Source organism: Malurus melanocephalus, unplaced genomic scaffold (assembly GCF_030028575.1).
Source record: "Malurus melanocephalus ecotype Western Australia unplaced genomic scaffold, MMel_1.1 scaffold_20, whole genome shotgun sequence".
NCBI classification, from domain to species: domain Eukaryota; kingdom Metazoa; phylum Chordata; class Aves; order Passeriformes; family Maluridae; genus Malurus; species Malurus melanocephalus.
In genome coordinates this window covers 4332254-4350281 of record NW_026623252.1, presented here as the reverse complement: position 1 = coordinate 4350281, position 18028 = coordinate 4332254, and the positions used below count along the sequence as shown (strand labels likewise).

Sequence of the window (18028 nt, the reverse complement as noted above, 5' to 3'; positions counted from 1 at the left end):
GGATTCAGCACTCAGCTCTGACAGAGTTTGTATGGGACAGGGATTTCTCATCTCTGCACTTGTAAATTGTCATTTGAATTCCAGCATGATGTAAAATCCTGCCATAAATCAAATATCTGTTTAAATATCATCCACTTAGGCTTTATCACTGTACAATTGCTTGTACGGGCCATTTGAGCTGGGCTGTAATTTATGGAAGTTGTAATACCTGGTGTCTTCTGAGTTTCTAACAGTTTGGTGTTCGGCTTTATTAATGTCAGATTGAGTTCTCACTGCGCCATGGGGTGTGAGAGGTCACTGGAGTGTTGATATTAATGCAGACCTTGCAACTTGTCTGATCCTGAGTGCTGGGAATGATTAAATGATGGAGCCTTCTGCTCTGCCTTGGCAAAGAGATGGTTCAGCTTGCATTGGACATTAGAGAGGGAATCAGAAAATGCCATTTGGAGCTGTTGCAGTTCCATTGGCAGGTTCTAGACCGGGATCGATTGTACAATTTTGAGTAGATATATAAAATTTCAGATTTGTATTTAGTGTATACAGCTTGGAAGAGCTTTATCCTCCTTTTTAAATACAGAAATTGGGACTGAAAAGCAAATATAAAGTTATTTTCTTCTTTTTTTTTTCTAGCTGTTTTGGAGCTACTCTGTGGTTTTTTTGTAGTTTTCATTACTTAATATAATACAATTCCCCATTTATGATATGTGCACATAGTTTACGTTCTCTTTCCTTAGGAAAGGAAAGGGAATATTTTTTTACTTTTCATTCCCTTTTGTAATCCACAAATTGCTTCTGGCAAAATAATTCCAGAGGGAAACTGTGTCAGTTCAGCAGGATAAACTCTGCTAACACTGACTTTCCTTTCTCAACATACCTTGAGGAAACTTGAGTTATAAAGCACTACTTTTTAGCAATTTCTCAAAACCATTCCCTTCCAGCATGAGGTTGGGTACTGAGAAACTGCCACTATTTAAATTTATTTAGTATTCTTGACAAGCTCTTACCTGAAATAGCCCAGACAACCAGAAATATTAAAAAAATCTCTGTAGCAATGTCCTAGAAAATAGGGAACTGATATTTTCTGGATTTGCTGATCCTGCAGGATTTGAGATTTCARAGTGATTTTCATTCAGGCAGGGGATGATGTGGTTTTGCATCCTGTGGTTCCCCAAAGGCACGTGAGGCCTGGAGGGCAGTGGTGATAAATAAGTGCTCTGAGAAGGGGTTCAGAGCATTAATCCARTTGCTGCTCTCTGCTTGGGGGTTTTAGGAATGTTCAGCCTCTGGAAGCAGTAGGACCCAGTGCTTCCCCATTCTGTTCTCTAGACCACAGGAATCTCAGCTTAATGGGAAACTTTGCAGTCACCATCCCTGGAAGTGTTCAAATAACCCATATGGATGCGGCACTTAGGACCAGGTTTTARTGGTGGGTTAGGGGCTGGAGCCAATGATCTCTGAGGCTTTTCCAGCCTGAATTATTGAGTGGATCAGTGCCTTTCTCCTGGCCATGCTCAGTGGACACCAAACTGGAGATGAGCTCTTGCCACCTGGTCCAGCAGAGAGGTGAGGGAGAAGAGTGAAGAATCTGAAGGCAGATCTCACTTCTCTTCACTTTCTGTGTGTGTGGTGGCACCAGGAGCCCTCTGAGCTTTAAACTCTGCCATAATGTTGGTTTAAGGAGGACTTTGGGTCCGTGGGCATTTCTGTGGCACAGCTTGGCTGAGTTTCAGCTAATTCTGTATTTATCTGGCATTAGTTTAAATCCTGAGCTGCGTTTTTGCAATTCTCCACTGCTTTTCTTGTTAAGATCCTCTTCTTTCTCCTCTGCCCCTGATAAAAACACAACTGTTGCATTCAGCAATTAAATCCTGCTCTCAGTTCCAAGACACACGAATTTGCATCCTCAGGTAATTTAACATTGGCAGTCTGATGCTCATCTTTACGTTGCTCGCAGCCTGGAGTGCTGAATGGCTGTCAGTGAATTGTTCATGGGACTAAATTAACTTTTTGACTGAGCTATAAAGCTATGTGTTTTCCCAACATTTACACATGGATGCTTAAATACGTATTTTGCATTTAATTTGGCTTTGGAATTGCACTGAAGTAAAAATGCAAGTGGCATATAGGGAAACAAGGTGATTTTTTTTTCCTGGTTACTGCTGTTGATTAATCTGATTTGTTAGTAAATCAGTGCTTTTTGTGCCTGTAGCTGGGATCGGTTGTCACACCTTCTCCGTTATCCCCATTCAGGAGAAAAAAAGAGGGAAAAAGCCCCCAAGGCAAAGCTTTATTTTTATTATTGGAGTTTAAGCTTTAACCTGACAGAATAGTGAGGAGAACAAATGTTGTCTTCATCAGCTCTTCAAGCTCCTCTCCAGGAGAAGGTTTCCAAAAGCCAGGACTTCTTAAGGAAGGAAGCTGAATCCCATCATGGTTCTGTGCAGACAGACATTTGACAAATACAGTGCTTAGAAATCTGTAAAAKGCATTCTCTGTTTCTATATTAGAACCATTATTTGGAATCATTACAAAAAAAAACATTTTAAAGTAACGTTTAATATTTAACATGGTCACACTCCTGGACAAGAACAATTCTTCATCAGGGAAGCTATCCTGTATTTTCATTCACATTTAAAAAAATTTCATTTCTAAAGGTTTTTATTTTAGCTGTTTGTAGTTTAATGATGCTTTAATCTGAAATGTTTGTAGTAATTGCAAGGAATTAAATACATGAGCTGGATTCACACAATATCCTACAGGAATTTTTGGACTTGGGAAAATAAAATTGTGTTTGCAGAGAATGTTGCAAATCGAGAGACATTCTCAAGTAAACACAGAGGAAAGTCATGATACTGCAACAGCAAAATGTGACATTTTATAAACTCTTTGATTCAAGTAGTGTTGCTTTCAAATTTCATAAGTCCTGTGCAATAAGTATTTGAGTATTTAAATTTAAGTATTTAAGGACTTTTTATAAGGAATACTTAAGGAGGGAAATAAATAAGCTTCCCAAATCAGTACATGTATTTTGTTTTATCTTTTTATCTTAATTTAAATAATCTAAGTTAACATAATAATGTAAATTCTAAATTTATTTCAAGTTTAAATGCAAAGTTGGGAAAGCAAGAAGTTAATATGTAGGTACCATGGACGCAATTGTTGATTTGAGGATTCCTTTTTGGCACATCCACCCTTCAGAATTTCCAGTGGATGCCTGTGACAGTCACATTCTCATTTAATGCTTGCCCACGATGCAGYGCTTTGTTTTGTATGGTCTGGAGGAGGAGTGTGCCAGAAACACACCCAACGCTTTCATCCCTTCTGGGCCTTAATGAAGTTTCTGTTGCAGTTAAAAGYGGAGCAGTTGCCCCACCAAGCGTGGCTGTGGCCAGGCTCGGTTTTCTCGCSGGGCTGCTGTGGATTCCTTACCCATGGAATCCAACACCTCAAAGGCGCCTCTCAGCAGCCACYGGAGGAGTGAAAGAAGCCTCTGTGGCGGCTCCTGCTCCCAACCTGGCGATTGTTGGGGGCCAGCTGGAGCGCAGGTGGCACAGCCGCTCCTTTCAAGTGGCCGCGCCCTTCCTTTGTCACAGTTGAGCTCATCCCTTCACGGGGCCGTGCCTGTGCCACCCACGGGCGGCTCCATCAGCAGTATCCGGTGTACGGCGCTTTTCTCCTCCTGCCTTCTTTATCCAGGCCCTCAGAAGGGGCTTGATTAAACTTAAAAATTAAAAATCAAAAATTAAAAAAAATATCRTTTGTCGATAGCAGTTTTGCCACCTGACGCCTCCGAAAGACAGAGCTTTATGTTTTAAGAGCTTTTCAGCTTTCGGTGTCTGTGACAGGAAAATGTTTGATTTTGCCTTTGATTAAGAGTAGTCTTGGTGTTGTTTCCATTTTTTCTTTTCCTTTCTGACACTGCTGCTTGTGGCATACATTACCAGGAAAGCCTTAGCTTTTTCCTGCCTAGCATGATGCAATTAACAGCCAATTTGCTGTACAGCAATTATTCAGCTTTAATTGGAAAATGTTAATAGTGAAAGCCTCTTGATTTTTTTTTTCCTTCCTCCAAAACACTGATATTAAGGCTCGTCACTGAAGTCTCGTGGACTGACAGTGGAGAGTTTCCTAACCTCTTCTCAATTACCACGGAGTGGGTTTGAAGCTTGAAGTTATCCACAGGTTATACAGACGGAAGGTTAAAGTACAGGAGTAGAGACGAGACATCTTTCTGGCTCTGAGCATCTCTTTGAAGAGAGTCAGTTCTTCCTCTCTGTCTTACTTTGCCTATCTTGAAACACAAGGTAAATATTTTAGTAGGAAGTGATTCAGTAAGCCATGGATTCATTATTTTCCAAGTGCCTGGTGACCTCCAKGCTCTACTTCAAAGCAAAATGTTGTTAAATTAGGATTTTTTTTATGCAATGAGAAGGCAATGCTGATGGTTAGATCGGGGTGGAGCTCTGCCCCTCACTGTGTAATTAAGGTGAATATAYTGAGCATCTCATTTTGATCTAAAATACAATTTGTCCCTCACTTGTATGTACCTGACCAAGATGGAGCTCGTTTATCCCTAATCTGTTTCTTTTAGGGTGTTCCAAAAGTCTGTTTGTTCCCACATCACTGTTCCTTGGGATGATCCTGGTGGTGGATTTGCCACATCCAGGGTGCTGCTGTTCTTGAGGTGCCTGATGATCTACCTGGCGTCAAAAGGGGGAGRGGGAAACCCTTCCCAGCGTGAGTCACAGAATCACAGAATGCTTTGGGTTGGAAAGGCCTTAAAGATCATCTTGTTCCAACCTCCCCCTTGGAGCAGGCTGCTCCAAGCCCCATCCAAAGTGACCCAGACCGACCAACACRTGACCTGGAGTTAAACCAAGAGGTTCTGCCCCGAGGTTTGTCTTCAAAAGGACCATCCATCTCCTTTCTCCCTCATGGGGAGGGAACAAACTCCCTGAAATGAGCAAATCGCCTGCAATAAACCCCTTAATTTCTACCTCTCGTACYGTTTTTCACCTCTCTGTTGCAAGTCCCAGTTGATGGCCAGGGGAAACAACAACGCCCACAGCATCAYGGTTGGCAGCAATTCAGAGTGACACCACGTAAAACTCACAGGGCTGATGCTGCCCAGTGAAAACGTTCAGAAGAATTAGAGGCATCCCCTGTACATCTYGACCGTGGATCTGTGCAGCAGGAGCCACGAAGTGAGTTTGCCTTGGGATGTGGTGGCATCCTGCAGCATCCCAGACTTGCATCTCTTGCCTGCTTTGTTGTCCTTATGTGTTCAAACAACTTGTCAGGCTTGATCTTTCCACAGGGCATGTTCACATCCAGCGCAGAGCAGGGGAGCGCCGAGATGGAATGGGGGATGAGATAAATTAACAAGCCCTGCTCACTCGGGGAGTAGTTTATATCATCCCTGCCCCTGACCTAAACCTGCTGCAGGCAAGATGTGTGCAGGAAGATTAGGATCTCATTCCCAGTTCATCTTCTGGGGTTGCAGGTCCTCTAAAACACAGTCTTTGCTTGTCACCGTCTTGGCAGYGCAGGAGAGGATCACGTAGAAATAGATGTGTCCTCTCCTTGTGTCAGCTGGTGAATTCCTCCTGGATACAAGAAGCTCCTTTGAAAGGGAGCTTCTTTTCTTCCTAGCAATCCTTCAAGTTCCAGGGAGCAGGATGCTGTTTTGCTKGCACTGTAATGTGTTGCTCCTTAGGAGGGAAAAATGTGCTTTTGTGAGTTTTTTTTAAAGCGCTATTGTTGCATTTTTGCTCTCGTTCTTCGTCTTTATGATGGGCCAGCGCTGGGTGTTGGTAGGGAATGAGCTACAGGTGTCCTGTCTTCCCTTTAGATAAGGGACACAGTAATGAGGGTCTTTCCAAAATTACTGAAGCCTTCCAGTATCTGTGCCTGACCATCCTGAGAGTGATTTTCTCTGCCAAGGCTGTGGGTGATGTCCCTCCCTTGTCATAAAGTGGAAGTGATGCTCTTAGGCCAAACCTGCCTTGGGGTCTGTGTCACTTGAGGAGACACAGCAAAAGCCAGACCCTCCAAAAGGGGAAATCCCTCTTTTTTTTWWWWWWWWWWAAAGGTTTAAGGAAGGTTTGTTTTTCTTATTTAATTAAAATTGCTCTTAGAGGAAAGGAGTCATTCAGTGGGGCTTTCTGAGGATGGCAGGACAGCTTTGAGCTTCACAAGGCTGCAAACATGGGAGATGCCATGGAAAAGACGCCCGAGGTTCTTTGATCTCCATCCTCCATTCTGCTCAGAGCTTCCTTTAATTTCCTTCAGTGTAGCAGGTTAATCTGAGCCCTCCACAGTTTGAGTGTCTGAGCTGARTTCAGCTCAGTGATGACCAGATGCGCCTAATTCCTCCCTAAGGTGGGAGCTTTGTGTGCTTGACAAATATTTCTCTTTTTTTTTTCATCCTGGAGGCTGCAATGTCGTGGCACCCCTTCTCCCCCACTCCCAAGTGTTTATTACATCCACACACTTGTGCCAAGCTGCAGTTCTGACAGGATTTTAATGTCGCTCTGTACGTCTGTGCCTGACTCCAGCCTTCCGCAGTCGCTGTGCGATTGCAGCGTCCCTTTAACTTCRGTCTGAGGCAGAGGAGGAAGATAAAGAACTTGATAGAACATTTATGGTAATAGCTGTAAAGGGAAGCTGGAGAGCAGTGGATTTCACAGCCAGAAAAATCTCAGCTCGGGGAAATGGGTCTGAAATACAAACTACAGATAGTTATAGTCTCTTGCTTCCCCTGTTTAAATAAAAGGATTGCTTTTCTCACCTTTATTTAAAACACATGTGTGGAAGATGAAAGTGTCCAGCTATTTTTTTATTATTCAGTCCACCAGCTAGCGACATCTTTGCCTTATTTCATTTCAGCACTAATGGCATAGYGAAAGTTCTGAAACACCCTCTTTGGATTCAGCCTTCCTTGGGTCGCAGCAAAGATTCCTGCTGCAGGCAGAGCTGTTGCTGTTGTTTTCGTCATCAGCTCTTTCTTTCTCCTCTTGAACCTGGTGCTATTAATTGTGTTGCCGCTTCTGCTCTTTAATTGATCCCATTCACCGCTCCCGCTTTTGTAACGTCTGACTTCTTGTCACTTCGGCAAATCAAAAACCCAAATTAATCAATCTCCAGCCACTTGAGAATAAGGCCGTGTTGGGGAGCTGGGCTTGACAAAAAAGTCTAATTTCACTTTGAAAGCCTGTTGGAAAATTTTAACAAGAAGATGCAAGAAAAATGTAAACCAGATCAAGCTCGACTTTGGTCTGTGGAGAATAGCGTCACCTGTTGAGTTTGTTTCAAGTTTTTGTAAATAGGTGATTTGACAAAAATATGAAATAAATCAAAAGACACGAAGATAGAAGGGGTCAGAATATCCTTGGTTTCGCTGCAGATGGTTACACAGGAGAGAGGGTTGTGTGTGTGACAGAGAGAATAGGAACCGTGGGCCAACGACGAAGCTCCGCTCTTGGACTTTTGTATCTCAGCCTTTGTGCTGAGCTATTCCCGTACCTCACATGTTGCCTCTTTTCCTGCTTTCCCCACCCCCAGCTCATTTACCCTGGCCTGGGGTGCTCACATTGGCTTCTTTTCCCTCATTTCCTTGGTCTCCTTGGTTCCTGGGTTGGCATCTCCTGCAGCTCTGCAGGTGCTGAAGGAGTCATTTCTCGGACAGGTTTGGTGTGGGGGCTTGGGAATTTGGGATGCAAGGTGGTTGTTTTTCTGTTCTAGGGGTCCCAGGAGGCACAGCCAGGGTTTGGATTGAGTTTCAGGCAGTTGAGAGCTGGAGGTGGTCACCTGGAGAAGGGAAGGCTCTGAGGAGATGTTGAAACCCCTTCCAGTGCCTAAAGGAGCTCCAGGAGAGCTGCAGAGGGACTGGGGGCAAGGGATGGAGGGACAGGACACAGGGAATGGGGTCACACTGCCAGAGGGCAGGAATGGATGGGATATTGGGAAGAAATTGTTCCCTGGGAGGGTGGTGAGGTCCTTTAGGAAGCTGTGGCTGCCCCTGGATCCCTGGAAGTGTCCAAAGCCAGGTTGGACAGAGCTTGGAYCAACCTGGGACRGTGGGAGGTGYCCCTGCCACGGCAGGGGGTGGCACTGGATGATCAGGTCCCTTCCAACCCAAACCATTCCATGATTCAGTGATGATTCCGGTAACTTCCTACCCTTTTCAAATCCAGGAGGATACTCACAAAGTCCTTAGGGGGCACTAGTGGAGGTTCTCTTTGAAATCCATTTGTTGAGCGCTTGCAGCTTCCAAAAAYAAAACAGCAAGACAGGAAGTGGGAATTGGGTGGAAATTCCTTTTTACAAAATACTTGTAACACTGCGAGAAGATATCAAAYTTTATCAACCAGCAAATAAAGCCCAGTACAGCCGCACACAGCCCTTGAGACTCTTCTGAGGACTGGATTTCATTTCATGTCTTTTAACTCTGGGTTGTAGTTGTCGACAAAGTATTTCTTGTGTTCTGCCCCTCCTTTCTTCTAGTGCAGTTTGTAATACTTGAAAGGAATTTCTCTCATGACCATAATTGCAAAATGGTTGCATTTATTTTGGAGAGAGGCAGACGTGGTATGTGCTTTGTGGAGTAAAGCTGTGTTGGTTTCTTTGTTTGGTTTGGTAAATTGTAGCAAATGAGGGTTGGACTTGCACAAGCAGAAGAGTTTCTGTCTTAATTCACGTGTCCTGCACCTGCTGAGAAAAATCACCATGTGAACAGCAGAGTGGTGGGGGTTTTAATGTCCCATCTCTTCACAGGTTGAGGGGTTTTTGGTCACCAGGTGTCACTTGTTGCCTGTGGGCATGGAGTGAGATACTGCACATACTGATACAGGGRTGCCTTGGATCTGGAAGTGTCCAAGGCCAGTCTGGACGGGGCTTGGAGCACCCTGAGGTAGTGAAAGGTGTCCCATGGCARGAATCAGGGTTTAAGGTCCCTTCCAAGCCAAATTCTGATTCTGCAACGTGGCTGYGTCAGCTCTGCCTTCCAGCTGAAGGAGTTAACATTGCACTGGGGAGAGATGGAGGGCAGGGAGGAAAGCTCCTGGCTGCTGGGAGAGGCCGTGGGCACCTCTGTGGGGCTGAAACGTGAGGATGCTTTGTGGTGGAGGAGAAGACATTTTTCAGCAGCATTTTGCTGCACATCACTTCCAAACGAGGTTGCAAAAACCAGGATGTGGCGGTCAGGACAAGCCCAGCTCCGTGGCAAGGGGAGAGCTTTGTCCTTAGCGTGGTCTAATGGAGCTCTGCACCCTGCAAATGATGGCCATCATCAAGGGAAGCCGTGCCCGTACAGTCCATCAAGAGCCGCAGAGCTAATGATGGGCTGGGCAGATAATCGGGGGAGAGTTAATTGTAAGGTTCGATATGGCATCTTGTCAGCAGAGATAAGTTGTCACGTTTTCCACTTGAGCTGAAACTAAATGATTGTAAAATAAGTTATGAGTGTCCTTGGGCCTGTCTGCCAGAATGATGGCTAAGAATACATTCCTGGCCCATCAGTCTCAAGCAGCCCGCTTGATATTTATGCGAACTGAATGTTATTTTATTCCCCCTCTAGTCATGCTTGTCAGCTTCCCGAGTGAAAAGTGAAACTGCTGCTTTGACTCATACTTCAAGTATTGAAGCTCGGAGAGGCTGCAGATTGTTATTATTATTACCAGTATTATATATTTTTTCGGGTGTGTGTTGAACATTGATGCCCGATTGGGAAGAACTAATGGCTGACATTGAACGTGCGGGATGGCTGCAAAACAGCCCATCCCAGCCCAGCGAAACGCAGCTTATGAGTTCCAGTGCCTCTGTCAAAGCTGCTTGAGATGGGGAGTAATGAGGCGCTTGCTTTTTTAATTTGCCGTGCCTTTTTCCTTGCTTTTTTTTTCCCCCTCTTTTTTTTTTTTTTTTTTTTTTTTTAATAGTGCCGGCAGTGGTCGCCTGTTCTCAGGCGTGGTAATTGATACCAAATAAAATGCATTATTTGTATTCAGTCAGGAGGATGAAATTGCATTCAGCGGGCTGAAGCCTGAACTCATTTACAGTTTCCCGAAGCCCGGGCTTTCAGGAGCCCTCTTTTCAATTTGAAGAATACCTTGTCAGGCAAGAGAAGGAGTGGGGAATGGGAGAGCACAGCGTGGAAGCCCRGCGCCTTTTGATTGCTCATATTTTAAACCAGGGGAATGTTAAATAACTCCCATCTTCAAAGGGTGGGCTCGGAAACCGGGAATCCGGGGCAGGAGCGCTCTGGCGGCGTCGGCTCGGTGCCGTTTACGAGGGATCCACGTTGCCTGGCTGGTTGAGGGGGAGGGAAAGCTCCAGGCTCCCACTTGAGAGCAGTTTGACCCAAGGACAGCAGGTTATTACCTGGAAAGGGCTGCAGTTGGAGAGGATTTAGCACGGGAGGTTAATTCTTCAGCTCTCCGACGCCAGGCGTCAAACGTGTACGTCCCTCATTTTTCAGAGCTCACGAGCAGGTTTTGTTGGGGGGATTTACAGCCTCGGAATTGGACAGAGCTGCCAGCAGTGTGGGGATCTACCTTGATGGTTTTTAACAGAATATATTCTGTGCTGCTGCCTCAGGGCTGCGGGGTTTCTTCGCCCTTCCATGGGCTCAGAGCGCGGTGGTTGATGCTGCAGGCRTGATGAACATGGTTGGGTTTCATTSTTTCTAAATTTAATTATTTGTGAAGTGAAAACTGGGAATGAGGGGGGAAAAGTGAAGGATTTTGAGTCATAGAATCCCAGAATGGTTTGGATTGGAAGGAACATGAAACCCCACCTAGTTGTATCACCATGGGCAGGGACCTTCTGCTATCCCAGGGTGCTCCAAGCCCTGTCCAGCCTGGCCTTGGGCACTGCCAGGGATCCAGGGGCAGCCACAGCTTCACTGGGCACCCTGGGTTTGTTTTTTTTTTCCCTTCTTTTTAAGTATCAACRTAGGAAAGCTCCAGAATCAAGCTGGAGGTCAATATTTGGGACTGGCAGTRACCCCATTGTGTCTGTGCCAATGTTTTTGTATTTCTGGCATCCTCCTCTGCATCATTTCCATGTCATGGATCCAAAGGGATCTCTGTCCCCTTGGCCAAGAGTTTATGGAGCACTGTCATTGATTTTCATCAGGATTTGCCTTCCTCTTCTGAAAAAACAGCAAAATCTGCCAGGAGAGCCACTTGCACCAGTTACAGGTCAAATCCTTAAAATCTCCTACCCAAATATACAGTAAATACATTGCCACGATTTTTTGGGGGTTAAATTCTTGGGAACTGGTTTCAAGCTGGTGGATGTAGGGAAAAGAACAAAAAGCCTTAATATAAAGATTAATGTTTGATTTGGTCTCTGTTGCCAGGCAATTAGCTACATAATTTATCCCCCACTAATAACTTAGAGCACAACTGTGCTTAGGGGGTAATTAGTAAATAAACTTTATTAGGAAGGAAAAGAAACCAAAATAAGTTGGGTTTTGTCAAATAGGCAGTTCTGTGGGAATTAAACTATGCAAAAAAAAAAATCAGAAGCTGTTTTTTTAAATAATCCTCAGCTTGATATTTTTCTGACATAGTAGTTAAACTTACATGCACTCCTGGTATTACACTTAAGCTTTATATGAAGGATTTTTATTCTTTTCCCCATGTCTGCTATTCTGAAACCAATCATCAAGTATTTAACCCCRAAAGGCAATCATGGGAATGTATTTACTGAGTATCTGTCTAGGAGATTTTAAGGATATGGYACATAATGCAGTCCTGAGATGGCACTGAAGTGCAATATGGTCTTTAACTAAGGTTCTGGAAATGGCTTCACATTCCATAATAGCAAGCACTTTCCKCAAAGTGAAGGTTTGATGTGGAATTTTATAATTAAAATCCAAACTAAGCCAGTAATGAAACAAAAATCATATTACCAACCTTGAGGGGAAATCCTGGTTTAAGGTTTCTTGAGTATTTACTGTGTGAAAGGACCCAGTTCTTAAAATTGTTGGAGTTAATAAAGCAGGAGACTGAACACAGTAACATAGGATTTTTTTTTTTTAATTTTCACTGGGAGCAGGTAGGAAGTGCCCCTTTATCACACAATTATMACCTGTCCCAGGTGGACTTCTTTAACCTTTTTTTCCCACCTTTATTGCCCTCACCACCTTGTCACTGTGTGTCCCATATCAAAGGCAGCAGATAACATCCAGAGGATGTAGGGATATCTCTGTTCCATCCTCTATTAAAATGTCCAAGTGTCACACAAGTTTATTTGAGGATAGGGAAGATCTTGGGACAAGGAGCAATTGGAAGCAATAAAGTGCTTTCCCATTGTTTTGTGTAAAATTGATGCTGAGTCCTGTTAATCTAACAGGACCTGAATGCAAACTTCAGCCAAATTGGTGTGTTTTATATMTTTTTTAAAAAAATAATGGATATTGTTTGGAGAATCTCCTGAAGGAGCCCTCAAGCACATCTGTGAACACACATCCGGGGTTATAGCTTGGATTCTAACAAWCACTCATTTAAATCTGGAAAATTTTTATTTTCCTTCCCTTTTTTTTYCCCCACCCAACTGCAGACACCGGCCTGGGAGATTCTGTGTGCTCCAGCCCCAGTATATCCAGTACCACCAGCCCCAAACTGGACCCCCCTCCTTCCCCCCACGCCAACAGAAAGAAGCACCGCCGGAAGAAAAGCACAAGCAACTTCAAAGCTGATGGGATCTCGGGCACAGCTGAAGGTAGGTTTCAAAAAAATTCAAGCCTGAATTTTGAAAATGCCATTCCAAAGAGTGTTGTTAACTCAGCTACAGCCTTGGCTTTGAATGCACGAGGGAAAGGGAATTGTGAGAAATTAAAGACCGAGCTTTTAATGATGGAGCTGAATCATCTGAGGCATCACAGCGGTGAATTCAGCTGCCTGAAATGTGTTTAGAACCCTTTTTTTTTTTTTTTTAAATAAATCAGAGTCCCCAAGTTAATGTGGAGCATCATTAGGTGCTGAGGTAAGGAAGAGGCACACTTGGAAGGTTAACAAGGAGGAAAAAGCTCAGGCTCGCCCCGTAGCCCACGGATCACGTCAGACCTCGTGTATTTTTTCAGGATTATTAAATCACATCTCCTTAGGCATATCCTGAGCTCTAGAATGGCCAACACTTCTGATGCCTCTCATTGTTTGAATATTCAGCTGCTCGTGGAAAGCTTGTGTTATTTGAGGATAAAAGGGAAGAGGGGAGAGTTTAAATGTTTGGGTTCTTTTTTTTTTAAGAGCCGGAAAGCAAAAGCCRAAAAGAACTTCTTTTTCTCCCTTAGTTTAGCTTACTATTTCCACACTGCTGTAGCTGTTCAATGCCCTTCTGAAGGGGTAACAATGTGTACAGGAGCCAGATATGATATAAAACATGCTTGTAGCTTTAGAAAAGAAGAAAAGAAGCATGCTAGGATTCAACCAAAAGAGCTCCAGAAAAAAAAAAGACGAACAAGGGTGGTTGGAAGGCTCAGAAACTGGGGAGTCAACACATAAGGAGAGATGAAAAAGGGAGACAATGGAATAACATTGTGGGAAAAGGGGAGTGTTGAGTAAGAAAAAGATGTGGTTGTAAGCATGGGAGAGTGAAAAACAGCTAATTCAGTATCAAAGAATGTTGGAACAAGTTCTGAAAAAAGGATGACAATTGCAGACAGCTGAGGAGACATTAAAAATAGATGTGATAATAGTATACAACCGAGAAGGGGCATGTTAACTACTACTTAGTCATCCTTATTTTCCATTTATTTAATTTCTCAATTGCACTTCTATCACATCCGGAATTTATTTCCCCAGCTATCTATACAAATCCTTTTTTAAAAAGCCATCAGCTTTTTTTCAGAACAGCTCCTGTTGTGTTCTCTTTCCAGTCATTTAACTATCTTTGCTGTTAGTTTCCCCCTAGTTTATGGCCTGAAGCCAAATTTTCGTTCAACCTTTCATTTTTAATTTGTCCCCTCTTTTTTTTTTTTTCTCTCTAAAAGAAGCCCTTTTACACCACTTATTTTCATACCTCAATGAAAAAATTACAGAGGGGATTTTTCAGAGCGTTCACCATTGGTCCAAGAATATTTTGTTGAAGTCAATCTGAATCAAGACCAGCTGGATATCGGGAGCCTTTGAAAAATCTCTTTCTGAGCRGTTAATAGGTGTATGTTTTCTTTCTCCTGGGGAGATTGTTTTCACAAGGCACTGGAGCTGGAGCCTGGGTGGTCCTGGACTGCAGGCACGGCCCCAGAGGGAGCAGTGGGGGTTTGCAGTTGCGTCTCCTGTCCCYGGTGTCCCTGTTCTGGTTGCAGAGTCCATCCTTCATCCTCCTCTGTGTTCTGTTCTTCTTTTCCCTGTCCTCCTGCATCACCCCATGGTATCTGAAATCCTCCTGCAGTAACTCAGAATTGTCTCCTCTCAGAGAAAYGAGAATGTGCTTCCAGAAGGTAGGAAGTTGTTCTCAAGGAGCACCTCAATTATACACAGAGCCTCAAAGGGGATGGGATCATTTAGGGYGGAAAAGCCTTCTGAGACCATTGAGTCCAACGCCACCACTAACCTGTAGTTCCCAAGTGCCACATCTGCACAGCTTTTAAATCCCTCCAGGGATGGGGACTCTGCCAGCACTGGACAACCCTTTCTGTGAAGAAAATTCCCCTGATAYCCAGTCTGAACCTCCCCTGGCACARCTGGAGGTGTTTCCCCTTATCCTGTCCCTGTTCCCTGGCAGCAGAGCCCGACCCCCCCAGCTGCCCCCTCCTGTCAGGGAGTTGTGCAGAGCCACAAGGTTCCCCCTTTTCTCCATGCTGAGCCCTTTTCCCAGCTCCCTSAGCCACTCCTGGGGCTCCAGTCCCTTCCCCAGCTCTGTTCCCTTCCCTGGACATGCTCCAGCAGTGCCAGCACCTCCTCTGACAGTGTCTCTTTGGTTGTTGGTGTCTCTTTCCAAGCACATCCCAGTGAAAAGCAGCAGAAAAAAAGAGCAGAACCCCGAGTTTCCATTCACTGCTCAGGGCATCCCAGAGCTGCAGGAATCCTTCAGCAGCCAGCTAATCTGACTGGTCCTTGAGTGCATGGCAGGGCTGGGAGGGGATGGCTGACAGCGAGGACAGGCAGCCTCGTCTGTCAGCAGCACTGAAGGAGAAGGCAATGAGGCGTCTCCAGCTCCCTGTCCTTTGAGGAGAAGGGCGTCTCATATGCAGTAATATCCACACAGGTTGTGGATTCCTGTTAAGGACGTCCTAGCAAGGCTCAAAAGGCTGGGGGGGGTTGTTCTTCCCAAATCCTGGCAGCTCTTGGGTTTTCTGGTGCTCGTGTTGGTGCAAGCCAGAATCGCTGAATAGCTGAGGCTGGAAAAGGCCTTAAAGGTCCTCAAGTCCAGCCAGGTTCAGGGTGTTGTGGGCGTTTTCTCCAAGGAGTTGAATGTCAGAGGAGTTTAGGGTGGATTTTGGGAAAGTTCTTCTGTCCTCAGAGGGTGCTGGTCACTGCCCAGGCTCCCCAGGGAATGGGCACAGCCCCAGAGCTCCAGGAGKRTTTGGACAGCRCTGCCAGGGATGCACAGGGAGGGATTGTTGGGGTGTCTGGGCTTGGATTCAATCCTTGTGGATCCCTCCAACTCAGGGTATTCCACAATTCTGTGATTTTGACACCTGCCCTGCACTTGAGAGCAGTTTTCATTTCCAGTTATTTCCTTGTTCTCYAACGCTTGGCTACAAATCTGCCCAGTGACCTAAAAGATTCCCTCTGGGATTTTTCTTCCCCCACCATAAGGCAGATTGAAACCCTCAGAGCACTCTGCACTTTGGAAGACCACAAATCCCAATTAGGCAGTCAAAGAGGATGTTCTGGGAGATGCAGCTTTGATCAGGTGTTTGAGATRCAGCTGGTGGCTCGCTGCAAATGGGCTGCAGAAGCCTGCGGTGATAATTGTGGGAGAACCATGTCTTCCTTCCTTCCTTCTGGAAATCCTGAGCTCCACGTGCAAAGAAGGAGGAGGATCCTCCTGCAGGCCCTATTCTCAGGCAGGTACAATGGATCAGAGTTAAATGGTGTGGGTAATTCTAGATTTTATGTCGCCTTCCTTTGGCTCCAGGCACGTTTCAAGTGGCAGCTTTAAAACAGGAATTCTGGGTTCCTTCATTTTCGTCTGTACCAAAGCTGAGGTGTTCAATGAGGTTTAAATCTGGTCTTCAGCAAACTCGAGCATTTTTGCTGCACTTTGCAGGGCTTTTTTTCCCTCCTTGAACGTGCCTGCTTTGATCATTGACCTCTGCCCAAGTATTCAGATATCACGATGATGGACACTGAGCTCAGGGTGATTCACCAATTCCAAGGACTGATGCTCATCCCTTTCATGCCCTTCCATAAAGGCCATGCTGATTCTTCTCTCTCCACACTATCTGCACATGCACAGCCCTCTCTTTCTGGGATGGGTTCTTTCATCTCCCTTGGTTTATCTTTCTGCAGGTTTTCTGAGACAATGCTCGCAGCAACAAAAATGCTAAAGCACCTGCGCTGCGCTCGGACCGAAATTAAAATTCCATTCCTATTTCGGAAAATCAGATTCAGGGAGAAGTTTTTTAGTTCTCTGTGCAGAACTTGTCGCTAAAAAAAAAAAAAAAACCCTCGGTGTTTTTGAGGGTAGCAGCAGGAATGCTTACATTAGGCAAGGTGCCAGCAACCAGCAGGTTTTTTTCCCACCACGCTGCCTGAAGTTGCTCGGAGCAGGATTAGACAGAGCTGTGTTTCAAAGAGGAATGGCTGCTCAGAGCCTCATCTGTTTGGGTCCCCTTGTGCTGAACCAGTCAGGGATAATAGGAAGGCTTTTCAGCTGGAAAACAAGCAGGAAAATTTAAAAGCTTCCTTGGTAATGCTCTTCGCAGAAAAATCTTGCCTGATGTTTATTTTTCTTGCTCTTGTTAGTTCTAAAGCTTCACGGCTCTGCCAGCTTGAACCTGCCTTCCCTCCATCCATCACTGGGATTTTAGGAGAGCCCCAGGCTGCTTTTTGGTATTGGAATCATCTTGCTCTCCAGGAGATCTGGCCAGTGGAGCCAGCCCAGCCACATCCCTCAGGGTGACCACAGAATCAYGGAATTGTTTGGATTAGAAGGGACTTTTAAACCCATCCAGTCCCTGTCCCATGGGCAGGAACACCTTCCACTGTCCCAGGGTGCTCCAAACCCTGTCCACCCTGGCCTTGGACACTTCCAGGCATCCAGGGACAGCCACAGCTTCTCTGGGCACCGTGTGCTAGGGCCTCCCCATCCTCCCAGGGAAGAGAATTTCTCTCCTCTCTCAGCATCATAGTGCAAAACCCCTCCAGCTCCGCGTTCCCTGCGCGCGGGTGGAGCTGGGAAACAGTGCTCGAGGAGCAGGAAATGTGATCAGCAACTTGGGAGACTTTGCAAACTCTCTGAAATCCACATTCTTCTTCATCATTTGTTTCTGAAGAAGTTTTGAAGGACAAAGGAGGACCTTTTATGTTTCTCCTCAGAACTGTTTTCTTARCACAAAGGTATTTGTTCTCTGCCCCTTGTGCAGTAATTGCTTTTCCTGGTGCTTTGCTGCTCTGTGCAGTCTAGACCCAACTCCAGGTTTACACTTTCTGACTTTTAGCTAAGGATGAAACCCAGTTTCCTGAGAAATACAATTTTTTTCATTTTCCTGGGGGTAAACTGATAAACTCTCGTTTTTTAAAACACATGTGTTTTGTGTTGCWGAGTGTTGAAAATGAGCTCTAGCTAAGTGGGAAATTAAAATATATTTGTTTGGTTCCTGTGGATGGAAGATCAAGGTTTAGTGAGACATTTCTCAGTTTTCTTTAAGTAATAAGCAAAACCATCCCTCCTTTCAGCTGGTTTGTCCCTGTGTCCTTTTCAGCCACCCCAAAACCGGAATTAGAGAAATGCAGTYCACTGCATAACACCTGGAATGTTGCAATTTGAATTCAATAAATCAGAAGCAATACAGAGGATCCTGAAATGCCTGGGAAAATCTGGGTGCATTTTCCCTGCAGCCTCCCACCCTGAG

General features: G+C 44.9%; 1 protein-coding gene across 5 annotated transcripts in view; it reads left to right on the top strand.

The window, feature by feature from the left end:
- The window catches only part of AGAP1 (ArfGAP with GTPase domain, ankyrin repeat and PH domain 1), a 230236-nt gene that overhangs the window by 145092 nt on the left and 67116 nt on the right, over positions 1 to 18028 (top strand). For all 5 annotated transcript variants that reach the window (XM_057389903.1, XM_057389906.1, XM_057389904.1 and 2 more), the window contains one exon: positions 12565 to 12726. In XM_057389903.1, coding sequence (XP_057245886.1) covers positions 12565 to 12726 — 162 coding nt within the window. The remainder of the gene's footprint in view (positions 1 to 12564; positions 12727 to 18028) is intronic.